Source organism: Oncorhynchus mykiss, chromosome 2 (genome assembly GCF_013265735.2).
Source record: "Oncorhynchus mykiss isolate Arlee chromosome 2, USDA_OmykA_1.1, whole genome shotgun sequence".
In the NCBI taxonomy this organism is placed as follows: domain Eukaryota; kingdom Metazoa; phylum Chordata; class Actinopteri; order Salmoniformes; family Salmonidae; genus Oncorhynchus; species Oncorhynchus mykiss.
The window spans coordinates 64,679,238-64,693,068 of NC_048566.1; the positions used below are offsets into that span (position 1 = coordinate 64,679,238).

The following is a 13,831-nucleotide window of genomic DNA, read 5'->3' on the forward strand; positions in this document are numbered from 1 at the left end:
ATCTGTATACAGTAGAAAAGAGAAGATTTGAAGCTTCGTAACGATATCATAACTCTCTGATCAGCTGTTAAGAGAAAATCACAGATGTTTGCCGTCATTTTTCAGCCCCGGCGCCATTTGCATTCTGCTTGCAGCAACGCAAGTGTCGCTGTAGAATACATGGTCTGTCTGTCTGTTATTTGGTGTGTGTGTGGTAGAAAGATGACCTTGCTATTACCTGGGTCACAGTGGCGCCAGTGGTATCAGGTAAGGCTAGGGAGTCTACTTTCCCGAACATGAAAGTTTACATGAACTGTTAGCCGCTTCAATATCTCTTTGAGTGACAGACAGACGCTAGCATGGCATTAAGTAGACTGTGAATCCCACAGTCTATGGTAAACAAGTGTAATAGATTTTTTTTTAAAAAAGGTATTGAATGCATGAAACATTATTTGCCAAAATTGGAAACCTGTCATGGTAGAGTAGATAAGCTGGAGAGCTTTGAAGGTGTTCAGTTAAGCTGGTATTTCCCTAGTGAATGGTTCCTTAATGTAACCATTACGTAACTTAATGGTGTGTTCCTACCGCATGACTGCTTGTTCATAGAGACACATACAGGCTTTGATTAAGAAAAACACAAATAGCCCATATCCTTTGTCATGCCTGTTTTCCTGCATATTGGTATAAGCTACGTAACCAGTTGTGTAATGCTGCTATCTATCTGCCTTCAGGGGATGACCTTAGCTGCACATGACCCCTGACCTCTCAGAGGGCCTGACTGGCCCACAGTACAAAGGCTTTCTCATGTTCCAGGGGGAAGTCCCCTAGAGACTGTCCCACATGCTACATCCCATTGGTGCCACAAGGGGTGTGTGTGTACGTGATCCAGCCCTCCATGTACTGTTATTCCTCTGAGTCAGCTCTGTAGCCACACACACACACACACCACACACGCACACACGCACACACATGCGCGCACACACACACAGAGTCCAAAACCACCAGGAAGGGGACATTGACATCCAGACTATTTCTGCAGGCCCTTGTGAATGAGCATCAGCCCCTGTAGCTCAGATTGTTCACGCATTCTTCCACCATGACGGAGGCATGCACATATAACAGCCTGAGAGTCTCCACCAGGGCTCCAGCCGTGCTCTGACACCAGGATACCTCATAGCTGCCATGCTTTTCATATAATTACTACGTGTGCAGATGACGGAGGGTTAAAGCTAATCAAATGTAATGTAATGAATGGGTTAGCAAGTAGCCAGCTAATCCGTAATCACCTTATCCTATTTCAGGCTTCATGTCATTCATGGTGCAGTCTTAGCATCATCCACATCCACACAATAATATCCTTCCCTGGTAATTGTGTGGTGCAACAGGGAATTGGCTTACCTAGGCTGAAACTACACTACATTAATGCTGTCTCTTCTCCCTAGACTTACTACTAGGGTCCTCCCTCGCCTTTGATTTGCGGTATGTTAGTTGTGCGCCAGAACTGTTGTGCTTTATGATTTTATTAAGAGGAGACAGTTTAAGTGCAGTTAATTCCTCCTAACAGAGACCAGGGAGCCGAGGTAGAGCTGAAGAGTGTTTTTTGACGAATTTACCCAGACTAAACAAATGGGTGTTTGGCTCTGGCCTTAGCTGCTGAACTCACAGTTCTCCACACGTTCTGGGATTGACCATAGTTCTCCATTTTTGTTTAGTGGAACACTCTGCTTCTAGGTTTCTAACCTGACAGACTTTGCAACCTGCCCAAACAATCCGTGTTGCTGCTTTGTATTTCAGCAGATAGCTGAATGAAGTTAAACTCACTGACCTAGTTCTTGTTGCGGACCAGCTATTCTTTCTACCATACTGAGGTATGTGTCCTCTGTTGGCTGATTACCCATCCAGTTCACCATCACCACCACAGTCCATCAAACTAAAGTTCTTATGAGGCCACTGAGGCTGTGGTTGCAGAGCAAATCAATTCCACACACACGCCTCTCATCCACACAGACTGAGACAACAACCCGAGGATGTACACAAACACAGAGTTAATATGTTAGTTGTGTCGGGGTTTGTCAGACTCCTTGTCGTCGTTATCACCAATAAGCACTCTCTAGCTTTTTGCTAAAATGTTTTCGAGCGCAGAACGAGTCACTGGTCCTTTTTTAATGCCGTCGCTAATTTTTGGGATGAGAGACTGCAAAACCAAAAGTACAAGCATAATTGTTGTGTTGACAAAAGCATTGCTTGCATAACTGTAGCAGCCATTTTGATTGAAAACAGTACTGGTTTGCTTGGGCTAAAGGCTTCTGTGTTCTGTGGTCTATTGCGCAAAAATTGCAGCCCGTTGCCCAGCCAAGCCCTCTCCCCTCTCCCTTTGAAGATCACAGGATGTTGTTGCTTAATAATGGGTATTTTTCTAGATATGTAGAATAATCCCCAGGCAGTGCTCCGTCATGCACCATAGGTACCCTGGCCTGTTTTTAAGGATTAATCAGGGGACATACGACTAATGTGAAACATGTTACAGTGTTTCTTGATACAGTGGAAATCATGCTGCTATCATTACTATCTTGTTCTAGCTATACTGTATGTGCTATTTTTACATAGTTTTAACTTCAGGATAAAAAAAAAAAAATAATTCTGCATGGTACACTCTTAGAAAAAAAAGGTGCCATCTAGAACCTAATATGGTTCTTCGGCTGTCCTCATAGGAGAACCCTTTGAATAACTTTTTTTTGGTTCCAGATAGAACCCTTTTACATTCCATGAAGAACCCTTTTCTCAGAGGGTTCTTCATGGAACCCAAAAGGGTTCCACCTGGAACCAAAAAGGGTTCTCCTATGGGGACAGCCAAAGAACACGTTTGGAATCCTTTTTTCTAAGCATGTAGAGTGTGAAATTCTGAAAGACACGCTTGGCTAGCATCTCCTTTCCTCACAGCTTTTTGACAGCCAGGGGATGTCCAGATGCTTTATAGGTCAGAGTTCAAGCTCTTTGTGGGAGTCAGTCAGTCGGTATATAGGGCTGTGTGTGTCCGTCCCTCTGTCTGGCTGTGAGGGCTTAGAGCGTCAGGGTGAGATCAGTGGGTATAATTAGAGGCAGTTGATTATCCCTCTATCCCGTCTGTATGTCTGACTCCAACAGTAGCCCATTTACTGAGGAAAGAACTAGAAACTGATCCAGGAATAGAGAGCAGGACCTGCCCCATGATGGATGCCCCCTCACTCCTCCTGATTTATTCATGATGCTGAGCTGACTCTGAGCTTCCTGTTGTCTGGACCCCCACTTCCTGTTCTGTCCTGTCCTCTCCCTAATTAGAATAGTGTTTTTTGTGGGGGTTTTGGAGCTGACCAAATGTACAGGTCGAGTTTCAGCGGTGCCAGAGAGCTAGCCAAGGCACACAACCCCCTCCCCCCACCCCTTTTTTGTGTGAATGCCTTAAGAAATTGATATGGTGTGGAAAACCGCAACCGTAATGCTGATTCTGCAGTTCGCTGCTACAGTCGCTCTCCTGGCCCATCCTAGAGGGGTTTTTTGCCTCTTTTTGCTGTTTCTTTTCCTTCGTCATTCTCAATCTCCCCTCTGTAGCCATGTTCAGCAGTACACTGTTCACCACTCTGCCTTCCTTCCACCCTCTGTCCCTGCCTGGTCCTGGCTGCTGGTAGAGATAGAGATGCTCCTCGCTGATGGTGATCACTTCACTGCTCAGTAGGTGGATGATGTATTTGGACCAAGTTAAACCAGCACCTGCTTAGTGTGAGGCCAGCAGCAGCAGGCCAGGCTGTCTGGTTCCTGTCTGGGGCTGAGGGTTGGCCTGGCGCTGAGGCTGGGGATGGAGTTGGAGCCTAGAGCTGGGGCTGAAACTGGGGCTGAGGCAGAGCCTGGGACTCAGGGTGGTTGGTGTTAAGCTAGGACTGGGATGTGAGCTTTGATGAGAGCAGAGTGGGGCTGGGGCTTGAGCTGCAGAAGTGGCTTATAGAGTGGGGGTTGGGCAGAGTTATGGTCTGTGTAGTTGTGCTGGTGGTTGTTGAAAGGAATTATAGCTGGAACTTTGACTTCACAGTGCAGGATTAGCGAGCCCCTCTATGTGACTGACCGGCACCTGCAAGACTGCAATTCAGTTTAAAGTCTGTTTAAATCCGCTTTTCATTTTGTTGGTGGACATGGGTACACCGTGTGACTTGAGACTCAATAATCAGATTGCCTCTTTAAACTCCCCCCTGCAGAATGTGACTTGAAGCTGATTGCTAAACAATAGTGGGGGTGGATTATCATCTTAAGTAGACAGAAGACAAGATAACAACAATAAGTAGGATGGGTTTTCTATTTACTCAGCTCTAGGCTCCCATTGAGCGGTTGCTTCACAGATGAAATGGATGCTGTAATGGGTTGACAAGGGCAGACATTTTCCCCAATGATACAATAAAGAGGTTAGTTGTGACTAGTTCAGTGTTGTTGTTGGAGTCTGTGTAAGGCCTAGTGTGTGGTGCCGAGATGTTTTAATGCCCGGGTAGAGCTGGTTAGACCCCAACGCCCTGTTATAGGTGGGTAACACGCTCGCCAGCTCTCGTGAGATTCTCCAGCATGGCAAGGGCGAGCGTTGGGCCAGAAGCGTTGGGCCAGTAAACGAAAGGTTGCTGGTTTGAATACCCGAGCCGACAAGGTGAAAAATTGGTCGAATGGCCATTGCGTAAGGCACGTAACCCTCATTTGCTCCATGGGCACCATACTACTGTGCCTGAGCCTGTAAAACACATTTCACTGCACGTACCTGGTGTATGTGACAATAAAACACGGCCTGCTCTGTTCTCTCATAACATAAACCTGTGGTGAGGCGTGTTTCTGCGTCACTCTGTGCACAAAAGCAGGCAGCCTCAAGCGTGTTTGTGTGGTTTTATGCATTGATCAAAGATAATATAATAACTGGTCCAAGTTCAAAGTGAGTTCACAGTACATGAGGAAATAAAGTTAAAGAGGAAGTATGCATTGCAGTTGGAAAAGTAATGTGACTTTCTCCTTAGAAGATATTCATTGCTCACTGTAGTGCAACATTGTCTGTTGTGGTCAGTGTCCCTGCACAGTTGCTCTGCCTGTCTTCCTGCTCATATCTATGAGACTACTTGTAATGCAAAGTGACATGTTTGGGATGAATGGCAGGGCTCGTGCCAGCCAGGACTGTTAGGCCTCTCTGTTCACTTCTCAATGGAGACACTTCCTGTTGCTGCTTTGAACAGAGCCACATCACACAGACCAGCTGACTTTGGATCAGGGTATTACATGATTAATGGTGATGATTTTGTTTTCATTTCTCACTTCAGTCAGGCCCATAATTATTTGCACCAATGATAACGACGAGCAAAAAAAAAGACTATAAAATAAATAATACAAATACTGAGCAATATTATATGATTGAAAAAAAGTATATTATTGTATATTTCTGATCAAATTTTTGTAGCATACAGTATAGATCAGTAGTTGTATTATTTATTTAATAGTCTTTTTTGGTCATCTTTATCAAGGGTGCCAATCATTTTGGATCTGAGATTTTACAAGAAACTTAGGCAAAGGAATCGCCTGCTCAAAGGAGTGAAGTTCCACCACATGTACACAGACATTTTGTACACCTCCAGTCCATGAAAACAGTAGCCTGACGACTAACACTAAATTATTCCGCTGCTCTGTCGTTCGCTACATTCACTACATGACCAAAAATATGTGGAAACCTGCTCATCGAACATCTCATTCCAAAATCATGGGCATTAATATGGAGTTGGTCGCCCCTTTGCTGCTATAACAACCTCCACTCTTCTGGGAAGGCTTTCCACTAGATGTTGGAACATTGCTGCGGGGACTTGCATCCATTCAGCCACAAGGGTATTAGTGAGGTCGGGCACCGATGATGGGAAATTAGGCCTGGCTCGCAGTCGCCGTTCCAATTCATCCCAAAGGTGCTTGATGGGGTTGAGATCAGGGCTTTGAGCAGGCCAGTCAAGTTCTTCCACAATGATCTCGAGAAGCCATTTCTGTATGGACCTCGCTTTGTGCACGGAGGTATTGTCTTGCTGAAACAACAAAGGGCCTTCCCCAAACTGTTGCCACAAAGTTGGAAGCACAAAATTGTCTAGAATGTCATTGTATGCTGTAGCGTTAAGATTTCCCTTCACTGGAACTAAGGGGCCTAGCCCAACCATGAAAAACAGCCCCAGACCATTATTCCTCCTCTACCAAACTTTACAGTTGGCAATATGCATTGGGGCAAGTAGCATTCTCCTTGCTTCTACCAATCTCAGATTTGTACATCGTACTGCCAGAGGGCGCGTTTTCCACTGCTCCAGAGTCCAATGGTGGTGAGCTTTACACCACTCCAGCCGACACTTGGCATTGCACATGGTGATCTTAGGCTTGTGTGCGGCTGCTCGGCCATGGAAACCCATTTTAGGAAGTTCCCGATGAACAGTTCTTGTGCTGACGTTGCTTCCAGAGGCAGTTTGGAACTCAGTGGTGAGTGTTGCTACAGAGGACAGACGATTTGTACGCGCTTCAGCACCCTGCAGTCCCATTCTGTGAGCTTGTGTGGCCTACCAATTCCACTTCACAATAACAGCACTTACAGTTTACTGGGGCATCTCTAGCAGGGCAGAAATGTGACAAACTGACTTGTTGGAAAGTTGTTATCCTATGACGGTGCAACACTGAAAGTCACTCAGCTCTTCTGTAAGGCCAATCTGCTGCCAATGTTTATCTATGGAGATTGCATGGCGGTGTGCTCAATTTTGTACACCTGTCAGCAATGGGCGTGGCTGAAATAGCTGAGTCCACTAATTTGAAGGGGTGTCCACATACTTTTGTATATATAGTGTACTTTAGTCTGTGAGTGCCAGCCTTGAAGTTGTTTGTGCTGACGAGATCCAGACTCATTGCCAGAGAAGAAACTAACGCCCGTGGGCGTGGCGTAGTGTTTGGCCGGAGCAAGGAGTCTGGGTAGCCAGGCAATAAAAACAGCACACAAAATACTAAACTATTTAGACCTTATTCATCAACAACAAAAGCCCAAACCTCAGGAATGGTCTCTCTCTCAGTCTGCAGCGTTCTACACAGAGAAAGAAAGCAGGGTCGTTCCATATGATTTCATTTACTTTCTGACTGCACCCCTTTTGATTTGAATGAAACCTTCCATTTGCTGAGTGGTAGAAGTGGTCAGGAAGGGACTTGTTGGACCTGAATGACAAAACATTCAGGAGATAGAGAGCCTCAAAATGGACCCACCATATCATCCATGTTACGTCGTCTGAGGTGTTTGTGTTGTGACCGCCAATGCAGCATACTCTTGAGTTCAAGGTGTCATTTCAGTCTTAAGTCTTCAGACCACTGCAATTTTGCTGGTACACCATTGAAATATAAATTGAATTGAAACTTTTATTACTACCGGAAAGATTAGCCGCTGGTCCATCCACCATCAAATGCCAAATTGAATGGAGATGTCTATTCTATTATCTATATTTCTGTGATTTCAATACGGTTCGCGTGGAGGAGTGACTGTTTTGATTGAGAAACAATGGATATTCCTAGTTAAGTCAACATTCTCTGATGTGTGGACCTCCAACCATCTTTGTGGTACCATTTGAAAGTTTGAACCTTTATTCACATTTGAGTACATTTTATCAGCCAATACGCGACACCCATCTTGGATTCAAGAGTCTGCTGTGTCTCAACCGATGGAAGGCAACAACACAAACACCTCAGATTATGACACAAGTTTCATTAAAACACTTTTTTTTCTCTCTTCTCAATAAATCATCAAATAGTTTAACAACCCTGTTTGTAAGCTTTCACATTGGTATCAGACTCAACCGTTTATCTTTTTCCAGTGGTGAAGACATGGATGTCTGATGGTGGGGTGGGTTTTATGCAACATAGCCTAACTTTGAGCACCTCTAACTTTGAGCACCTCTAACTTTGAGCACGTCTAACTTTGAGCACCTCAATCTCCTGAATGTTTTAGCAGTTCGGTTCCAAAAGTAACTTTCTGACCACTTCTACGATGGTCAAACATGTATGGATGGCTTCGTTTCGAATCAGAAGGGGTGCAGTCAGAAAGTGAACGAAATCACATGAAACGACCCACCAGCTAGACGCCTTAGTTTAGAGAAAAGGGGGAAAGGAGAAACAGGGTGGCCATTAAAGGCCCAGGCAACTAAGTTACTGTAATGTGCTCTTAATTATGGTTATTAGGCCTGATTTTTGTCTGTTAAATGCCTCGTCTGATCCCAAGCCTGGTGTTGCTGCAGGCCAAACCGCCATCCGTGGGCTGACTCAGGCTGTTGGCCGATTGTGTGGACTGATACAGAGAAGTGGTAGCGTGAGGCTGTATAATGGCTGCTTACCTCATGCTGCCCTCTGCTTCTGGGTTTACTACTGCAACACTGATGGTCTCTCTCCTCTCTCCACAGTGTCCAGTGTCATGAAACTACATCCACAGCAAGCTCCACTATATGTAAGTACTCCACTTTAATCCCCAATCTGTCTGCTGCATCTGAGGAAATGGATTCAAAGCTTCAAAACATATTATGGCTATTTTCTATTGCTAATTAAAAGTTATATTTTGGTGACATGTAAATTATATAGTGTTGTTGAAATATTTGGATTAAAGGAACCTAAGAATAAAAGAGAGAATTGCACTCATTATATAGATAGATCGTACATATGATGTATGTGTACATAACATTGGGTTGAGTGAGTGATAGATAGAGGCCTGTCTGTTCTCTGTGACGATGAGGGTGGGTTGTAGGGCTGTGCTGGATAATTGCATGTTGGTGCTTTGTTTGGGTTCGAGCACGTTTCATTCGATTTACACGGGGTATGAGGCGCCCACGTGTCACAAGGGTGGCTGGGCTGGAGACATAACACTGTTACTAGATTATGTGGCAAACCTGTTAGACTCTGTTTAAACATGCAGGCGGTACCTCCCGGTAAAGCTGGTTGTCCATGTTCACCCTGTGTGTTAAACCAGACCGTCTGGTCTATCTGAACATGGATATATAATGGCCGTGTGTTGTCTGTGCTGGTGGCGAGGTCCTCGCCCTATCGTCTTAGTGATACCAAGTCTGCTTTGTAAACATAGTTTAGTATTGCTGCTCATATCCTAGAACCGAATGTGTGGGTTAAATAAGTTAAAGATTTGCTTTGACTTTGTTAAGTTGCTCTTTTTTATTTATTTTTATGACAAAACATGTTGATGCATCCAGGCAGGGAGGGAAATGTGACATTATGACCCATCTCTGTAAAGTAACCAGTGCTTGACTTGCACTGAAATAGGTGCCGGTACTCATTTTGGGTACTGTTTATATTTAGGTGCAGGAACCCCACAATAGGTTTGAGCTAATATTCTATAAGAGGTGCAGGAACTCAAGAAGTAGAACATTTGAGGTGCCAGGACTCAGTTCCCGGTAAGCTCCTGCCCAAGTCAGGCACTGAAAGTAATTCCTAAGTGGGCCTTAAAACTGTGACCGAAGCACTTTGACTTGGCAGTGCGATACCGTTTTTAGGGTGCCAGTCAATGTTTTTAGCGGGTCATGTTCGTTTTTGCTTCACAATTAGCTTTTTGAAAGTGTATTATTATCGAGATTTATTTAAAAAACAATGGCTATGCAACAATGGGTATGCAAACCAGGTATTCAAAAAGTTGGTTGAATATTTGCGATGCGCAGTTTAGTCATCATCATGTTTCTAAAGGCTTTCCCAGAAAACCTTCCCAATGAAATGTTGACTAAAAAGAAGGACTGCCCGACACAATGATATCATGATGATTTGAACCAATCGCGGGGGGGGGGGCATTTGTTTCGCAAACTCTGCCATCACATGTAACCTACGCTGTACATTGTACAGTACAGCTAGCCAAACACAACAGTCTCTTACTAGGCGAGCAATTGAGTCTAAAGGGCAACTACACCCTCCAATTTCTTATGATGATTGTTCCCAGACCTCAAAAGTGGTGTTCTGATGTGGTCGTTGTGGATTTAGAATGTCCAATTTTTTTGTCATTGCGCAAATGTTTTATTTTTTCTCTCCCTCCTAACAATCAAAGTGAATATGATACTGTTAAGTTAATTCAAATGTAATTATTTGTATATGGCGGGTAGGCTATTATAGGCTGTAGGCTACTTGCTCATTCCGCAAATGAAAGATAACGTTTAAATGTTGCGGACATCATCCGTTTCCCGGGCATGCTAATTTAAAAGATGGCTAGTCATAAATTAGCCTGGTTCAGCGCCGGGGAAAATTGGTGCCATCAAATCCTGCCGGTGTCATCAACTGAAAAAGTTGGTCTAGAACCCTGCTCATAAGTGGAGTCAATGGACAATGTTATCTGTGTGACAATCTCGGTGATGCGAATGGGAGGCCTGCGTGAGTTAGGGATATCTCAACCATCTCCGTGGCCTATTGTTAGTGTGTAGCATGAGTTGGCTCCAGAGGCCTGTAACTGGGTGTGTGGGTGTGGCTTTGGATGGGGCCTGGCTTCATGTTGCCATTGGATCCCTGAGCTGAGCTTTCAGCTCGGCCTGTGGAGCGGAAGCGGGTACACTGAAAGAGAGGGGGAAGGAGGGGGTTGTTGCTGTGTGATGTGCGCCCCGGCAGCGTCTGATTTCAGCGAGCAGCCACACGAAGAAGGGGGATCAGCTGGGCTCAGTGCACACAGCTAGGTCTGGGCTCTCCTCCCGGCAGAGCCTTCTGAGCATGCTCATTACACCAAACAGGAAACCCAGGGCCATCAGACATATAGTAGGAACAGGCTCCAGTCTTCCTCTGACAGCCAGGGGTTTTAATTGGGCAGAGACAGGAGACGTCTGTGTCAAATCAGCACTCTAGATGTGGTTTAGGAAGGAGACGTCGTTCATGCGATATGTGCTGACTCATCCTCATTAACAGGGAGGAAAGCAAACAGAACCTGATCACTCTGAGGATGCGATCCCAGCCCTCCTCTCCACCACAGATATTCTGCTCTCAGACACGAGTTCAGCTATTACGACTCTGATCTAATACATTCATACAGTCCTTAGCTAGCCTCAGATCTGTGGCCTGCTGTATTACCAGGGCTGGAAAGAGTACTGAAGTATTGTGACTTTAATTACATTTTATTCTAGTAGAAGTAAAATTACTGGAGCTAAAAAAATGACTCAAGTAAAAGTCAAATGTAGCATTTAAAAAGTACTCAGGGTAAAAGTAATTGAGTTACTTTTAAAATAAAAACATTGACCTTGATAATTAGCTAATTTCACTAAGGTTACCTGAATGTTGTTACACGTGATCTTTTCCATACATTCAACGGAAAAGGAAGAGGAAACTAATGTGCAGTACTAATTTCACAAACTCCCCCTTTCACTCACTCACCAGGAGTGGAAACTGAAATATCCTCATCAAGTAGAGGTACTGTTACTTCAATTACATTTTACTCAAGTAGAAGTAAAATGACTCATTTGGAAAAATACTCAAGAAAGTACTCGGAAAAGCTACTCAGTTACATTAACTAGAGTAGTTGTAATTAGTACTTTACACCTCTGCGTATTACCTCATTTTGCAGCTCAGCACTTGCTTTAAAACTCTACTTGGCTGAGTTTACTGACGTCAATCAAGACTGACGTGTATCTCGTGACTAAAAAGGGTGTTCTCTGGAAGCGTGCGACCTATCCCTCTTTGTGCCTGTTGTGGTGGGCCATGCTAACTAGAGGATTCTGTCAGGAATCCAGGAATCCTCCTTAACACATTGTCTAGGGGTACCTCTCCTACACTCAGCCTGGTGTTGTCTTACCTTCCTCAGAACTAGAAAGCTGCAGATCAACGTGACTGAGATGTGCTGCAGTCTGTGGTCACGCTTTTTTGCTAGCTTCCTGCCTGTGTGTCCTCTGTCTCCTGTGCATTACGTGACGCCTGCCACCTTTCTGTTCTAAATATTGAACAGGGAACATAAAAAAAAAAACAAGTAGCAACTGAACTCAAGTAACCCCTTGTTCTAAAAGAACACATTATAAGTTAAGTGGTGTGAGAGCAGTTGATATGCTTTGAAACACATGGCTGGTTAGGCCCTGGGGGTTGCAGAACGAGAGAGGGAGGGACTAGCTGCACACATGGAGAAGTTCATTCCTTCTCCTCTGTTGGTCTCACTCTCTCTTTCTCCGTCTGTTCCTGTCTCCTCACCTTAGACAATGAGACGGTGAGCTCAGAGTTTGCCCCCCCCCCCCTGGCCCTATGGTCCCCTCGCGCTGGGTGTGGTGTGAGTAGAGAGTCAGGAATGTAACAGGGCTGGGGCCACTCGTGACAGTGACTCATTCACATGTGCGGGGTGCGCTAGTGTGGCTGGGTTGTGTCTGTACAGGGACCCATTTCAGCAAGGGATCCTGCACATACAAGCTCAAGAAAAAGCAGTTTTGTTCACCTGATAAGTGTGTTGTAACTTGTTTCATTTGAAGGCTCTGATTTCCAGCCGTCAGGGACAACTCTGGTCGTGGCCTTGGTTAAGTGCTAAATAGGTTAGAGCAGGGGAACAGTGTGGCTAATTCAATCAGATGCCCTGCCCTCCGTGGATTTGATGTAATTGTTCCAGCCAAGAGAGCAAATGTAGGAATACAGAGTCTGTGTCCTGCCCTTCTAGAAAGCCTGGGTGTGTGCTGTCGGGATTCTTTATGCCCTTGGAGTAATACAGCTGTCTCTGAAGAGGAGGAAACACACTCACGCACACACACACACACACACACACACACACACACTGGGCCCGAGAACCACCCAGTCTTTTTTGGTGTGAGTGGTGTCAAGGTCAGTCTGTCATTAGAGTACATCAGTAGCAGGCAGCCAGGCAGGAGCTCCTCCTTGGACTGTCTCTCTCTGGGGTTATTTCCAGTCAGGAGCTCTTCCTTGGACTGTCTCTCTCTGGAGTTATTTCCAGTCAGGAGCTCCTCCTTGGACTGTCTCTCTCTGGGGTTATTTTCAGTCAGGAGCTCCTCCTTGGACTGTCTCTCTCTGGGGTTATTTCCAGTCAGGAGCTCCTCCTTGGACTGTCTCTCCCTGGGGTTATTTCCAGTCAGGTTCTCCTCCTTGGACTCACTCTCTGGGGTTATTTCCAGTCAGGAGCTCCTCCTTGGACTGTCTCTCCCTGGGGTTATTTCCAGTCAGGTTCTCCTCCTTGGACTCACTCTCTGGGGTTATTTCCAGTCAGGAGCTCCTCCTTGGACTCACTCTCTGGGGTTATTTCCAGTCAGCTTTTAAAACTACCTCTGATGTTGATCTCTGGAACAGCATCACAAACAACCCCAGAATGCCTATGAACACGCTAGACTAGAGGCAAACCACTCCAGACCCAAGAGCAGTGGAACCGTTGGAATCTTAATGGAATGGTTGGGACATTTGTTCTGTGAACTTATCTGTCAAACTTCTGGTACACATGTAGCTTACATAATTTTGAACTCATAATCACGTTTTCAAATCCATCAAAAGTATATAAAAAGGAGGAAGGGAAGCTCTGCTAAGGTACACAATAGTAGATTTTGGTAGACACAAGGTGCTCTTTGGTAAACAAAGTTTAAAAACTCCTACAGGTTTTTCCTGCATGAAGTACGCCCCGATGAAGGCCAAAACGCGTCAGAGTTGGTTTCCATTCCATACAAATATAGGCATTTTAATGAATTATATGAAGAGTGCCTTGGTCCTCCTTTCTTTTTGATACATAAAAATTATATTTCACAAACCCCTGCAGGGTGGTCTTTTGGCAAATGTTTTGGTTTAGTTCTCTTTTTGCTCTTGCTCTCTTTCTTTCGGCTTCAACACCTGTTTGTCTATATTGGGCTTTTACAGTAGAAGTGGC

At 44.9% G+C, this 13,831-nt stretch overlaps 1 protein-coding gene across 8 annotated transcripts in view; it reads left to right on the forward strand.

Moving 5' to 3' along the window:
* Positions 1 to 13,831, forward strand: part of akap13 (A-kinase anchoring protein 13) — a 93,259-nt gene that overhangs the window by 13,103 nt on the left and 66,325 nt on the right. For all 8 annotated transcript variants that reach the window (XM_036953038.1, XM_036953051.1, XM_036953029.1 and 5 more), the window contains exon 2: positions 8,430 to 8,473. In XM_036953038.1, coding sequence (XP_036808933.1) covers positions 8,441 to 8,473 — 33 coding nt within the window. In that variant the 5' untranslated portion in view covers positions 8,430 to 8,440. The remainder of the gene's footprint in view (positions 1 to 8,429; positions 8,474 to 13,831) is intronic.